This window comes from Octopus bimaculoides, chromosome Z (genome assembly GCF_046866305.1).
Source record: "Octopus bimaculoides isolate indiv1 chromosome Z, ASM4686630v1, whole genome shotgun sequence".
NCBI lineage: Eukaryota > Metazoa > Mollusca > Cephalopoda > Octopoda > Octopodidae > Octopus > Octopus bimaculoides.
The window spans coordinates 22825828-22842063 of NC_142944.1; the positions used below are offsets into that span (position 1 = coordinate 22825828).

The 16236-nt window shown below is 38.1% G+C and overlaps 2 protein-coding genes across 2 annotated transcripts in view; both read left to right on the forward strand.

The window, feature by feature from the left end:
• Positions 1–16236, forward strand: part of LOC106870681 (uncharacterized) — a 363307-nt gene that overhangs the window by 153800 nt on the left and 193271 nt on the right. Inside the window, exon 3 of the mRNA XM_052973700.2 lies at positions 1463–1540. Coding sequence (XP_052829660.1) covers positions 1463–1540 — 78 coding nt within the window. The remainder of the gene's footprint in view (positions 1–1462; positions 1541–16236) is intronic.
• LOC149132171 (uncharacterized) lies at positions 6419–10500 on the forward strand. Its single transcript, XM_089364969.1, has one exon. The coding sequence runs from the start codon at positions 8584–8586 to the stop codon at positions 10366–10368; it is 1785 nt and encodes a 594-aa protein (XP_089221095.1). The 5' UTR covers positions 6419–8583; the 3' UTR covers positions 10369–10500.

Below are 16236 nucleotides of genomic sequence, written 5' to 3' on the forward strand. Positions count from 1 at the left end.
TGGTGGGAATTGAAACCCTAAGTGCATTTTAAACACAGAGCACAAAACCCTACAACAAACACCACAAAGCATTTCATTTTGCTCTAGTATCATAATTCTGTCAAATCAACACCTCTGTACTACTCAGAGTGTTGAAAATAAAGTTAACTCAGCAGGGTTTGAACTCAGAGTAAAACAAGCTGAAATAAACATTGCAACAGATCATTCTATCTGATGCTGTAGTACTTTTATCAATTTATTGGTATCTCTAGAGAGATTTAATAGCTCATATTAGCAGAGAAGATAAGATTTAAAAAGATATTTAATTATATAACACAAAGTGGAAAATTGGATTGTGCTAAATTGTTTACATAATTTATTTTTAATGGCATTTTAGTATTTGTGTGTGTGTTTTGGTTGTTCAGCTTTATTTCTTACACTTATATTACATCTCTTAAATATTCTAAATATTTATGCCAATCAAGGGCAAATAAATTCATTCTCCAAATATTTATGTACATATGTATGTATGTGTGTGTGTGTGTGGGTAGGTAGGTACATTTTATTAAATTTATCCATCTTAAAAGACAAGGTATTATTTCTTATTTGTCTTTCGTTTTAATCATAATTACTCCTTCTTCACTACTACCACTACCATCACCACCACTACCACCACATACTTTTAGGCTCGTCATAATTCCTAGTTTTTGAATCTGTTGCATAAAGTATGTTACATTGCTAAAGACTAGCCATGAATGCAACATTCTGTTCCAATGAAAAATACCAAGCTTTTGTTTATTTTTCTCCATATTGGAACTGTTAGTATATATATATATATATATTCTACCTGTTTTTAAAAAGAGTTTCTTCTGATGTGCAGTATAGCCAGCAGTTCCTTTTTTTTTTCTTCTTTTTTTTTTGTATATTGTTATTAAGTTTGAAGTAAAACAAAAACAAATATAATATAATTATTTCAGTTCTAGAATACTTTGTCAAAGAATTCCAGATTATAAACCTTGTTCAATTGATCTTCTGTCATAATTGTCTTCTATTAACCCATTCTATTTGTCACATTTTGTTTGTTGATGCCATAAAGGTTTGGTATTTTCAACCCCAATGTGAGGTTCATGGCATAATTAAAAATTTTATTAGGTTGAATATCTGCACCTTACTTCATTTGACCATTCTTCTATTTGTTAGAACAGAAGAAATGTAATTCTTAGCTGAATTCAAATCAAACGTGTCATCCCTTGTATAACAAAGGTTATTATGTTTATATTTCATGCATTGGGTGTGTTTTGGTTAAGTTGGGATAAATACATTCAACTTCAGTTTCAGACTTCTATCTGCATCATACACACAAAATACACTACTACTACTACTACTACTACTACTACTACTACTACTACTACTACTACTACTACTACTACACACACACACAAGTACAGGCATACACTAATTATTGTCTAAATATATTTTCCAGGATATGCCGATACTGAATCTTGTATTATGGCTTCTCCATTGAACACCGAAGACATGAAAGCTCTGATAAATACTGAAGGTAAGATGTTTTTGAAATTTATTTCACTTCCATGGTAAACTTTTTACCAAAAATATTTTTTTAAAACAATGTGTAGAACCTGTACTATGTTTTTTACTAATTAACATTGATATAATTTCAAGACTTTTTTTTTTTTTTAGAGATTTCCTGATAGTCATGATGTTAATCAAATTTCTTTAGCAACAAAAATAATTTTATTTTTAAAGTTTATATAAATTTAATTATTATTAAATTTATAACTGATTCAACAGACCAACAGTATTATTGGTCCTTGATTTATGGAACCTAAAGTTATACAGGACAAATCTAACACAACTTTTCTCACCTGCACAACAGTTCTTGGGATCTGCTTGACAACTGGTGTTGGTTTGTTTATGTCCCCATAATTTAGTTCAACAAGAGAGACCTATAGAGTAAGTACCAGGCTTAGTAAAAAAAAAAAAGTACTGGGTTTGATTTGCTCAACTAAACCTTTCATGGAAGTTCCCTAATATGGCCACAGTCCAGTGACTGAAACAAGTTAAAAAAAAAAAAAAGATATTCTTTCTTTTATTCTTTTATTTGTTTCAGTCATTTGACTGTGGCCATGTTGGAGCACCGCCTTTAGTTAAAAAAATCGACCCCCAGTACTTATTCTTTGTAAGCCTAGTACTTATTCTATTGGTCTCTTTTGCCAAACTGCTAAGTTACAGGGGACATAAAAATACCAAAATCAGTTGTCAAGCAATGGTGGCGGGGACAAGCACAGACACGCACAAATATATACATGTATATATATATATATATATATATATATATAAATCTTTAGTTAAATATATTCAATGAGAATATTATATACTGAATTTATATTGAGTGCTCTATTGTATCAAAGTATTAATACTATTAAAGTATTTATGTATTTAATACGAGCGATTTTGTATATTTTATAATATATCATTGTTAATATCACGAAATGAATATTAGAAAATTCATCAGAAAGATATATATGTGTGTAAAATAATTGTTGTATTAAAATTATATATAAAAATATATGTAAATATGTATAAGTATAAATATATAATATAATAATAATAGATATGTCAGTTTAAAAGTTTTGAATTCAGTTTATAAAGCATCTTACGATTATTTCACAAAAGCGCTGTCTTAATAATGGAATCCTATATTGATAAGCATTTATAGACAACTCTTCTGGGACACCGTCTGTGGACATTGCACTTACTATTCTCAAATATCCCAGGGGATCAACTTTAGGATAATTAGCAAACAAAAATTCAACAGGGCACTATTATACCTCTCATAGGCCATGAAAATATTTAAATTACCGAATATTAACTCAAGTTGGATAGAAAACTTGAAATGCTGAAGCACAGACCCCCAAAGTTTTCTCCACATCAGCAATCACTTCATTGATATGTCCACTCATTTCAAGACGTGACTTATTTACAAAAGTATCAAATTCCTTAGAAGACCAACCAAGGAAAAAAATATGGATTAAAGTCTCATACTGAAAGTGTACTTACCAAAATGCAAAGCAGTAATTTTTAATATTTAATTTATATTTCAAACAAACACCTTTTTATATTACTTCATATTTAAAAAAAAACTACCATTCGATAAATTATACAAAATTCAAAATTTAAATCTCTGAAGAGCAGAAGAGTTGTCTATAAATGCTTATCAATATAGGATTCTGTTATAGGGACAGCACTTCTGTGAAACGATTGTAAGATGCTTTATAAACTTAATTCAAAATTTTTAAACTGACATATTTATTATTATTATATAATATATTTATACTTATACATATTTATATATATTTTTACATACAGTTTTAATACAACAATTATTCTACACATGTATATATCTTTCTGATGAATTTTCTAATATTGATTTCGTGATATTAATAATAATATATTATAAAGTATATGTATGTATGTGTATATATATGTATATGTATGTATGTATGTGTATATATATATATATATATATATATATATATATATATATATTCAACTTTACGATGAAAGTAAACAAACAAAGTTTGTCTTTAGAAGCATTGAGATGTATTGTAAGAAACAGAAATAAATTTATTTATATATATATATATATATATATATATATACGATGGGCTTCTTTCAGTTTCCATCTACTAAATCCCCTCACAAGGCTTTGGTTGGCCTGAGGCTATAGTAGAAGACACTTGCCCAAGGTGCCACGCAGTGAGACTGAACATGGAACCATGTGGTTGGGAAGCAAGCTTCTTACCACACAGCCACTCCTGCACCTATATAATAACTTTTAACACTTTTGTTTCAGTGGTAAAATATTGCTTTTATTCCAATTAATATTGACAAAATTATTTTACTAAATTCTTCATCATTTTAAAATTAAACTGGTGTTTGGAACATAAATTAGTATGAAATTTTTAAGAAATGCAGGGTGGCTACTGAAAGACTGAATGATATAAAGCAAAAGTAACTTTTACAAACACATGAGTTTTTTTTTAATGTTTTTTATTTTATTTGGATGGAAACATTTTAAAATCCAGTTTCAGAATCTTCTGAAGTGATGCCTATTTGAGCAGAGTGATGACAGGTAGAGGCAGATGGATTTCTCAAGGACACTCTGCTGCATAGCTTTCACCACTGATTCAGTGCACACAGTTTGCTTAGGAACTCTTCCTGGAGGATTGCCGACTGATCCAGTTCTTTCAAACTGAGCGATTAGGTTCTGAATCAGGTTATCGCTAGGAGATACTCTGACAGTAAAATGTTGCCAGTATTTTCTATGAGTTTGAATAATTGATCTTTCACTGGAATAGAAAAAGTCAATGAGTTTTACTCATTGCTAGGATATCTTACACAGCCATTTTAATTTCCAAGGGATGCTCTGTAACAGGCAAAAAAAAAAAAAAAAAAAGAATTAAAAAAAAGATTGAAAATGAACAGGTTATGACTGTTACAAACCCTTCAGTTTTCCAATGGCCACCCTGTGTGCGACAGAGGTAGTATTTATACTGAAAGGTAATATTTATCGCCACTTAAATGTGGATCTACTATTAGGATGTTCTGTTGAATGTGAACAGAATATCCATGTTTAAGTGGGAATAAATATTACCTCTTGATTTTTAAGAAATGTTTTAATTTTAATCTCTTTAAAATGGGAAGTCTGCATCATATAATCAGGGATGGTCTCAAGTGGCTTAGTATCAGAAGGGTTTGCACTCTCACCCACTCTCCGATCTCTTACCATCCCACATTCTATATATTTTTACAACCTCTTCCCACCCACACTTTCTGTTCTCTTGTCATTATTCACTTCTACTCACCTCTTTCCAGCCCTATTCTGGCCACTCCCCACCCTCTCTTGTGTAATGTAGCCATGGAGCAAGAAACCTGTTTTCTTCTGGGCCCTTGTTTTGTACTTTAACCCCACATCTCATTGCATAAACCATCTACCTCTACTGCAGCCCCACTCATATACACATACATATGAAAGTAGGGTGTGTTTTGAGGAAGATTTGGCTTCTAATTCTAGCAGGTCTAGCTGCCATGTAAATGTCTTTTCATTGACTCATACACACACACAAGACAATAGAGTGTGGTTTAAAGCAAATCTTTGTGCTATTTCTAACAGATCTAGCTACCATAAGACTGTAAGACATGAGTTAAGAGATTTTACTGCTTTTTCTATCAGGTCAAGATATGTACAAGTCTCACTGGCTTGTATATGTATAAAACAAAGGTGTATGTGAAGGACATTTGACCGCTATTTCTAACAAATCAAGTGTTCACACAGAAGTCCATTTTTCATTAGTTCATTGTTTCATTTTGCTGATTATATGTGAAGGGATCAACAACATATGAACAGAAATAGCTTATTGCTGTGCAATATTTCTAATTTTTAATTAAGAAACATTTTAATTAGAAAAAACAGTGTTACTTTGTGGATTTTGTTGTTTGCGTTTTAATTTTTTAATTTATAATCCAAACATTGTGGGTCGGTGAGTAAACAAATATCAAAAAGCATTAATCCCAAGATCTAAATGAACTGGATTCGATGACAGTAAAGAGTAATCTTAGGCATGCAGATGATATTGTTTTATTAATTTTCAACAGAGATTACTTAGTGAATCTTGTATGACAGAGGAATGGAAAAGAATGTAAGGAAATCAAAACAGCTGGTTGGTGATCAACAAAACATAACAATCATCTCAAAAGCAAATATTACAACTGAATGAAAGCTGGAATAGAGACACCAAAGATAGTATTCTAGATCAGGGTTGGGGAAATTTTTTAGTGCAGTGGGCAAAAATTTCTAAAGAAAAAGGTTTGCAGGCAGATCACAAGTTCTAACTCTTCTGTGTAAATCTTGCACTAAAAAATTTCCCCACCCCTGATCTAGAATACTATCTTTGGTGTCTCTATTCCAGCTTTCATTCAGTTGTAATATTCGCTTTTGAGATGATTGTTATGTTTTGTTGATCACCAACCAGCTGTTTTGGTTTCCTTACATTCTTTTCCATTCCTCTGTCATACAAGATTCACTAAGTAATCTCTGTTGAAAATTAATAAAACAATATCATCTGCATGCCTAAGATTACTCTTTACTGTCATCGAATCCAGTTCATTTAGATCTTGGGATTAATGCTTTTTGATATTTGTTTACTCACCGACCCACAATGTTTGGATTATAAATTAAAAAATTAAAACGCAAACAACAAAATCCACTGCTGCTCCATTGACTCAAGTGCATGGAAGATAATCACTAAGGACCACCCAAAGTGGCAGCATGTCACCATGGAAGGGAAAGGACCAGATGGAAAACAACAGACATCAAGGGACAGAGATCAGACGTCAAAGACGCAAAGAACAACTTGCATTTCCTTGTCCCCTGCCAATCCTCCAGCTGTGATAAATGCCTCCGGCTCTTCTATGCTACCCTTAGTCTAAACTGCCACTTCTGGCACCTTTTGCAGCCATCAGGATGAAGAGGCTGAATCACTTGTTATCAATTAGCTATTCGGCTATAATTTAATGTGGATGACTAAGTAAGTAAGGCTAAGTAAGCTACTTGAATAGTGTGCAACCTGTGGTTTTGAACACCATGCTATGTTTTAAGTAAATGGATGCAGCGCTTTTGTAAAATTTTAAATTATATTCTGATATAGAGAGCTTAGTGTTAATGATTACGTAGTATTCAAAATAAATTGAAGGATTAAATTATCATTTTTCGTTGGAAGCTTCTCATTACAATTGTGCTACAGATTGATATCTGCTTGGTTGTGTGATGATACTTTTGCACAATTTCAAAGGAATAATTATGCATTTGTTATCAGTATCCTGCCAATATTGAGTAATTAAGGAGGAGAGACAAAAGAGTAGTAGTTAGTATGAGAATGTATCATAAGGTATGAGTTACTTAGAAGGATAGTTAATGTGATAGGTGTGGTGGATAGGAGTAAGAGTGTAATGTGAGTTTGTCAGTAATAGGCACACAGTCATATAGTTGCAAACAAAGAAAAAGGAAAAGGAGTGATGTGAAAAGAAAGTTCATTTATGATAATATTGGGTAAATTATGCTGTTAATTTACAATTGACCATTGGTTCAGTTTTTAGTCATGGCTTTCAGAATTTCAAATAGCTAACTGTGCCTCATATTTTGCTGTTCATATAAATGTACCCACACATTGTGTGTGTGTGTGTGTGTGTGTGTGTGTGTGTGTGTGTGTGTGTGTGTGTGTGTGTGTGTGTTCCAGTCCCTTTATTATATTTTAGCCTGTCATCACCTCATACAAAGCTACCTCTCTCAATAATATACTCTCTAGTTGGGAGATCTTGTCTTGTGAATTAACTGATAACCTTACTGGCACTGGTGCCATGTAAAAAAGAATTTTTTTTTAAACCCACCTCTGTGGAGTGATTGGCATTAGGAAAGGCATCCAGCTGTAGAAACCCTACCATAGCAGTCACTGGAGTATGATGCAGTTCTCTGGCTTGCCAGCTCCTGTTGAACCAGCCAGCATGGAAGCCACATGATGATGATGGTTTTATCATAGATATAGTTATATACATGTTCAAGAATATATCCAATGAAAATATGTTGTTAGACGCTACCAGCAATGTAGGCTATAAATATTTCCAAATATTTCCATCCAAACTAATGAAGAAGATATTGGTTAGTTTGAAATAAAGGAAAATAATAGTTCTGAAGTTTATCTTAAATTCTTTAGCACTTAAGCTGACCAGATCCAGCCTCTGAACACCTACCCTACAATGTCATTCTAAAAATAAATGTCATTGAAATCTTGAAGCTATGAGATAATGCATGATTTATTCAAAATAATGTGAATCAATAAGCATCACATTTGACTGAGTAATCTGAATGTTGAAGGGTTAATGAACGTTAGACTGATAGGCACTGTGTCTCATCTATTATAGAGTATGAGACCCTTCAAAAGGTTTAACTTCCAAAGACAATGAAATACTAGATAGAAAACACTTTTCAATGCAAGGTAATGTGCACCAAAACAAAATATGTAATTTGAAAAATATCCACTTTATTTACATTTAACAGCTATTTGTCCTCATCTTGTTTGTTGTTAACACGTTTAGGCTGATACACCCTCCAGCCTTCATCAAGTGTCTTGGGGAAATTTTGAACTTGGGTTCTCATTCCTAAGGTATTTTTTGATGTTATTATTATTATTATTGTTCAAGCGAATGGACGTGTCTCCCGAAGCTCTGTAAGTTGTTGACGTTTTTACCCGGAAATCTTTTGAAATCTGTTTTAAATTTTATATATTGTTGTAGCCAAGCCGACTAGGTTCTTGCGGAGCTAGTCGGTTAGGCGAGATTTCCCCCATTTAGGGGTGAATTCTTCGTTTGAAAAACTTCCATTTTCACATTTCACACGTATCATATCTGAAAAATGTCGGAAAAAAAATAACAAGCTGTTCTCTTCTCTCTGCATCACTCCCCGACAAAAAGAATGACGGGTCAAGTCTTCTTTCACCCCGTCCAGTTAATGCCATAAAAGGCAAAATGCCAGTGAAAAGAGCAGCCAGCTGTTCTCTTCTCTCTACATCACTCCCCGACAAAAAGAATGACAGGTCAAGTCACATTCCACCTCGCCCAGCTGACGCCATAGTGGACAGTGTTCCTGATTCAGGTCTGTTTAACAGACTCTCTGCTGCTGACTTCCCAGCCCTCACCTCCACCATTGCTTCTACACCGGAGAGGGAGGAGGAAAAAAAGAACAAAGAAAACAAAGTAAACAACACGAGCAACAGTACCAAGACCACAACCAGTAGCCATTGTAACGGTTTCGCCTCCGCAGCTAAGCAGAGCTCAGAAGAAATCCAAGTGACAATGGCAGAAATAAAGAATGCCAAGGAATTGTTAAGAAGGGATGGCAATAATGTCTTCCTTAACACTCCACTAGCATTAATACAAGCAACAAAAAGAAAAACAATAGTATACAAGGTATTCAATACAAAATACCAAAAGATGGAGAATGCTACTCCACAGAGATTGGAGTTAGCTCTAAAGCCGATATGGGGCCAAAAAAGCTTCGTAACCAAAGGGAAGCGCTTTGGAACAGTGGAAGTGCGCTTCCCAACGGAAGAGGATGCCATCCGGCACTCTACAACACCGTTAAAGGCGGAAGAATTATTACTCGTGCCGACATACCTTGGTCGACGTGTGACAGAAATAAAAATAAATCATGTGCCACCAGAACTGAACATCTCCTGGCTAGTGGCAGCTATGCTCTTCGACATTGAAGAGACTGCCACTATCCTAAAGGTGAACAGAGTAAAAGAAAAAAACTGGTTGGGCATGGAAATGCATCTCCTTGTTCAGATTGAACAAGATAGCATAAATACCATACCCGACGCCATAAACCTGCCGGATGGCAGTAGAATACACATTGCAGTAGAGGGGCGCAGACCAAAGTGCTACCTCTGCAGCAGTGAAAAACACTTAAAAAGAGACTGCCCCATCTACAAGCAAAGAATGGAGGCAGACAAAAACAGAAAATTGCAGCAACAACAACAACAACCAAAAGCCTCCACACCGCCAACACCATCACCGCCAACACCATCACCACCAACACCATCACCACCAACACCATCACCACCAACACCATCACCACCAACACCATCACCACCAGCACCACGAAAAGCGACACCACCATCTCCATCCATCACCAAACCAACACCAACACCAACACCAAGAACCTCCACACCAAAAAAGATAACAGAACCAGCAACAACAGAAATTGTAAAAGAATCTTCATCAGATCCGACAAACATTCCCTTTCCAGGTCAGATCAGCTCGGATTGTGCGAACACTGATAGTGAAAAAGGGAAGTGGCAAACTGTACCACCAACAAAAAAACGAAAAAGAAAGACAAAAGAAACAATTGACAAAGAGGGGAGGCGCGAAAAAGGTGAGCTTCCCAACATCATCGGCAACAACAACACACACTCACAACAAATAGCAACACCTTCTCCACCACAAACACCAGCACTCACACACACCACAAACGTAACAGCCATCAACACAAAAAATGAACGCTTATTAGACTTTTTAAAAAACAATACAAATGCAAACACCACAAATTTCATTATACCCCTACACAACGCACCACCAGCACACATACTCACACTAAAAATAACCCAAGAAAACTATAATAAAATAAAAGAAAAGTTTCCGAATGATGTTGGGTCGCTAGGGAGAAGCTTCTCCCAGAGCCTTTATCAAAATTTAGTGGAGACACCCACACGAAAACATAGGGGAGCCACCCCACCAGAAAACAGTAAGTAGAGCCTTTTCTCCTCTAATACTTTCCTTTTTAAAAAAAAAAAAAACATGGTAATTCTCAGAATCGGAAGCATAAATGTGAGAGGCCTCGGGTCGCCTTGGAAACAAGGTCACCTGTTGAACGACCTGAGGTTTTACAGTGTAGATGTAGCAGCCATTAGCGAAACCAGGCTCTCCAACCCGAAGGAACTCGCAGCCCTTTTTGACGGGTACAAGATTTTCCTATCTCCGTGTCGGCCGGGAGCGGGCGGTGGAGGTACTGCGGTGCTATTTCGGAAAGGCCTAGACTTGAAAATAAGGGCAGTCTTCCTGGATCCGGAAGGTAAGTTGGTGGTCCTGGACGTCGATAGTAGTGATGGCGCTGCTTTCAGACTACTGGCAGGGCAGTCGGATTATTTCAAACGTCTGGAGGTTTTCCTAGGTACTTCTCGCACTTTAGTGCTAGTTGGGGACTGGAACGCTGTCCTAGAGGAACGTATCGATAGGGTGGGTGCGGGAGCATCTAATAGGAAAGGGGGATGCAAGAGCCTCGCCAACCTGCTCAAACGCTTTCAGCTTTCCGACAGGTATCGACTAGACAACCCGAATGTGCCAATGTGGACTTGGACTAATCGCATCGGGTCGTCTAGATCGTACTTAGATAGATTTTTCTGTAGGCCAGCGGATAAGGATAGCATAGGGTGTCCACAATTCAACATAGTCGGCTATACGGACCACAAATTCGTGATCTGTACGGTCGACTTAGATAGGCTCCATAGACAAGGCCCCGGTTACTGGAAGCTAAACACGTCGACAACGGCGTGCAAAGCCTACAGAGACCGGATTAGTTTATTAGTTAAGAGGGCTTTAACCGGGGCAATCATCAACAACAACTGGTGGTTCGCCCTGAAGCGGGCAATTAGAGCAGAATCAATTAGGTTTAGTAAGGCTCTAGCTGTAGAGCGTAAGAAAACAGAGCGGGATTTAGTTAACAAACTAGACGAGGCTCTTGGGACAGGTATCGCAACCGACGTGTTAGCAGCGAAGTTGGCCCTCGACCAACACTTTGATGCCAAGCATGAAGGCTGCGTTGTCAGAGCTAAAGCACTTTCGGTAAGCGGGGAGGGGACTAAGGCCGCTCGATGGGCCCGCGTGGTTGAGGCGAAGCGTGGCAACAGAGCGACCATTCGGTCTTTGGTGGACCAGAACGACTGCGAGATTTCGGGACCGAAGCAGATGTGTTCGGCCTTTCAGCAGCACTTTGCTCAATTGTTCGGGACAAACGGTAGGACGGACGACGGAACAGATTTCGGTGTGTACCTAGACGACCTGCCGCAACTCTCGACCAGCAAGGCCGAGTGCTGCGAAGGACCGATATCTGCCTGGGAAGTACGGGAAGCGATGAAAGGCTGCACGAGAGGTAGATCGCCGGGTTTGGATGGTCTGCCTTACGAGCTTTATACGTCAATGCCAGACTTGTTTGCGGGCGTCTTGGCAAACGTCTACTGCAACTGGCAACAAAACGGGAGAATTCCTGCTTTTGTTTGTCGGGGAGTGGTGGTTTTGCTAAGAAAGGACCCAAACAAGGGGGACATTATAGGGAACTTTAGGCCCATCACTCTGCTCAACACAGAGTTGAAGATCTTGGCCAAGGTGCTAGCCAAGAGATTGGCGCCTGTCATGGGCAAACTGATCGGCAAGGGGCAGACATGCGCTGTGCCGACTAGGTCTATCCACGACAACCTCCATCTCATGCGCTACATCATAGAGAGAGTGGGTAATGAAGCTGGCGCAGGTGGGGCTTTGATCAATTTAGATCAGTCTAAAGCCTTCGATAGGGTCGACCATCGATACCTGGCAGCTGTTCTCAAGGCAGCTGGTTTCGGTCCGGTCTTCCGCGGGTGGATAGCTGCTTTATACAGCGGCATCTGCTCGGTCATACGGGTGAACGACCATCTATCGGAACCGTTCAACATCTCGCGTTCGGTTCGCCAAGGGTGTCCTCTCTCCTCCCTTCTGTATGTATTGACTCTCGAGCCATTACTGCGGAAGTTGGAGGCTTTGAGGGGCGTCCCCCGTGATCTGGGATGTGGAAGGAGCGTGTCTGCCTATGCCGACGACGTTACCGTGATGGTGTCGAGCCACAGGCATATTGACCTGATTGGCGAGACACTAAACGAGTATGAAGCGGTGACAGGTGCGAAAATTAACGCGGAAAAGTCAATGGGCTTGCAACTAGGCACCTGGAGGGGCAAGTCCATGCTGTCCAACAGCGTCGTAGGGTGCTGGACAGACGGACCCGTTAAACTGCTCGGGGTCTGGTTCGGTCCGGACCTCCAGTTAGAGAAAAACTGGGAAGAAGTGACGAACAGGGTGGCCAACCTCACCCAGAAATGGGCTGAGAGGAAGCTCTCCTTAAAAGGTCGAGCGGAGGTAGCGAATGCGTACATCGCATCCGTCATCTATTACCGTTTGACCGTCGTCTCTTGTCCCGACCGCTGGTTAACCAAGATGGTACGCTTGCTCTTCAACTTTTTGTGGAAGGGTCAGGTACCACTGGTCAGGCGCTCCATCTGCTGTCAACAGCCGCTGAACGGAGGCCTTGGCATGCCGTGGTTGCTGATGCGCAAATATGCGCTCAGGCTACGACATCTCAGGCGCTTCCTGGACGGTGAACATTTGTGGTCGCCTTTCGTCAGACGCGATTTTCCGCAACTCGTTTCTTTAACAGAGCTGCAATCCTGGATCAAACGTAGACCGAGAAAGGGCGCTTGGCACCTCGAGTGCCGCCAAGCTCTCACCGCCCTCAGTCAAGCGGGCAGTGCGATCGGTAGTAGATCCACTCTAGCTTTCTATAGAGGGTTAGTGGGAGAAAAGTGCGACGACGTTCTCGGGGAAACTCTAGGCATCGAGGATAATCAGCTAAGCAGTCTGTTCAGGAGAACTTTCGGGCCGGGGCCCATGGATAATTTCCAAAGGTCCCTCGCCTGGCAGTGCTACCGAGGTGCGCTACCTGTTCGAGATAAACTCTACCGACATGGAAGTGCCATCAACCGGGCCTGCCCGAGGTGCGCTCAGGACGACGAAACCGTTCTGCACGCACTCGTCCAGTGCCCGAGCATTGCTGACCTGTGGGTCTATATCGAACAGCTACTGTCACGTGTAGGACGGATCCGGCTATCAGCTAGATCCATCGTGAGAATTGACCCGCTGACCTCCTTTAACCAGGAGGGCAAGGCAATTTTCCTATGCCTAGTGGCTGTAGCGAAAGAGGTGATATGGTGGACCCGTTTGAAAGGGTTAAAGACAGACACTTTCCTCTTTGGCCAAGGCCTCATCAACTTTTTCAAGTTCCACTTGAAAAGGAAGATGAGAGTAGAGAGGGAAGTGCTGTCTCATAGCAAATTCGTTGAAAGATGGGTGACTGTTGGAAAAATGGCCAGTATAAACGGACCAATTCTGAGAATACACCTGTAGAAAAAAAAAAAGGTAATGTAAAAGGAGAAAGGGCTCTATACCCCTTTCTTATTTTTTTCTGACCAGGCTCCCGTGGTTTTATGGGTTTTTCCACGTGTAACCTTTCCTTTTTCGAAGCGCCTCCCCCTTTGGGAGTTCTATTTATTTATTTATCTATTTATTTATTATATCTTTCTCCGTTTTCTTCCTCTGTTTAGACGAACTTTCCTACCTTTTCGGACAAAACCTTTTGTAACCTTCGTCCTGTCTTTGTACTTATATGTTTTTAATTGATATTAGCCCTTGTGGCCAATAAAACGAATTAGTTATTATTATTATTATTATTATTCCCCAAGACACCTGATGAAGGCTGGAGGGTATATCAGCCGAAACATGTTAACAACAAACAAGATGAGGACAAATATCCATCAAATGTAAATAATGTACATAATTCCTCATCTCTTAAATATAGAACTGAAATATCCACTTGCTAACAAAGGCTTCTTAAAAAAAAAAACTTTATCAAAGTGGTGGAATTACTGTATGCATACTAGCTATGAAGTCACCAAATATTTATGTGAAAAAAATTGGCTATTTATGGTTGGAAAATTCTCTAAAGATTCTTTAACATGATATTGACTGTTAAAGAAAATATTGTTCTTCATTTGCTTCAGTCTAAAACTAGATGGAACATGTAGATGATTTCTAAGAGCAGTACTTAACATCAAACCAGTAATCTTCCAAGAAATATCTCCATAATAATGGAAAGACTGAGTTCCTGTAATAATGCAATAAATTATTATTTGTTATTAGGTGGTGAGCTGGCAGAATATTAGCAAGTCAGACAAAATGTTTAGTGGTATTTCTTGTATGTTTTTACTGAGTTCAAATCCTTCTAAGGTTGACTTTACCTTTCATCATCTCAGGGCTGATAAAATAAAGTACCAGTCAAGTACTAACTAAAGTAGATGTAGTCAGCTTGCACCCTCCCGTCAAAAGTTGCTAGCTTTGTGCCGATATTATTATTATTATGCCTAATATAAAATAATAATAGATACATTAATAAAACAGAAACTTTATTTATAGAAGTTTCCATGGCAGAAAATGTTTTACTCAGGCTGGGAGAAGTTTGAAGAGTCTAACAACAGATAGAACCAGAAATATGATGAATGGTAATGCTATGCTGGTCTAAAAAGAAATTAAACAAGAATTCAGTGTATACAATTGAGACATTTGAGGCCAACTATTCTTTTATTGGTTTCTGTCATTGGGCTATGGCCATGCTGAGGCACCACCTTCAAGGAATTTAGACAAGCATATCAACTTCCCAGGACTTATAACAGTCTGGTGCTTATTTTATCAAAAACTATTTGCCACCTAACTTAGTTTTGAAATTAAAGGATAAGTAAGACTTGACACATTGCTTTTTCTTTAGTAATTATTATCATTAAGATACACACAGGCATCATCTTGAGTTGACTAGGATTTTCAAGTTTTGTCTTGTTATCAGTTTGTTCATCTTGTTGAACAAGCTGATAAGACGTGTGTGTGTGTAAAACTAACTTTTGTACAATTCCCACAGTCTTCGTTTACTAATTCCACTCAGAGATTTTGACCAAATACTGAGACTGTGGTAGAAGATACTTGTTCATTGTACTGTGCAATGGAATTGAATCTGAATTCATGTGGTAACAAATTTCTCAACTATGCAACCATATCTACGCCTATGTTAGAGATCAATAAATTTTGATCAATAATAATATTGAACAAATTATTTCTGCTTTCACATAGATATATTCAGCTGTATGTTTATATACGTACAATTGGATGTACTCAGCACACGACAGTTATTTCATTCAGATTTTGACTCTTATTGTTAACTGTATCAAACTCCCACTATTCCATATTCACAAGGGGTTCTGTGCAGTCTGAGTTAGGCTACAATATAATATAAGAGCACATCAAGAATGAGAGAGAAGAATGTGTGTATTTGTGTGTTTGCCTCAGTTTTGGCAGGACTTCTATGGGTTGGATGCTATTCCAAATGCTAATCCCTTTAGAGCAGTGATTCTCAACCATTTTTTACTTGTAGATCCATTTGATAACCATTTTATTCTGGTGGACCCTCCACCCACCCACACCTAACCATTCAATGCTTAGAAACTAATTTTATAGATACTTCTTTCAAAACTCCTATTTTGTTTTCCATACATTAACTTGTGTAGGCTGGTTTATGTAAAATGTTAGAGATAGTTATATTTTGGGATGGTCATTTTTTTCTTTCCATACTTCCCTCATTTATTATCGTTCTTATTTCGTTTTGTGTCCATTGTCTGGAATTCTTTTGTCATGAATCTGTGATCTCTTCAGCAACTCTTTCATCCACATGTTTTGTTTAGTCCATTTTGTTATGTCCACACATTGGACATAAAATAA

Excerpts from the sequence above, each read along its gene's own strand:
- LOC149132171 (XM_089364969.1), top strand. The coding sequence starts at position 8,584 with ATGCCAGTGAAAAGAGCAGCCAGCTGTTCTCTTCTCTCTACATCACTC.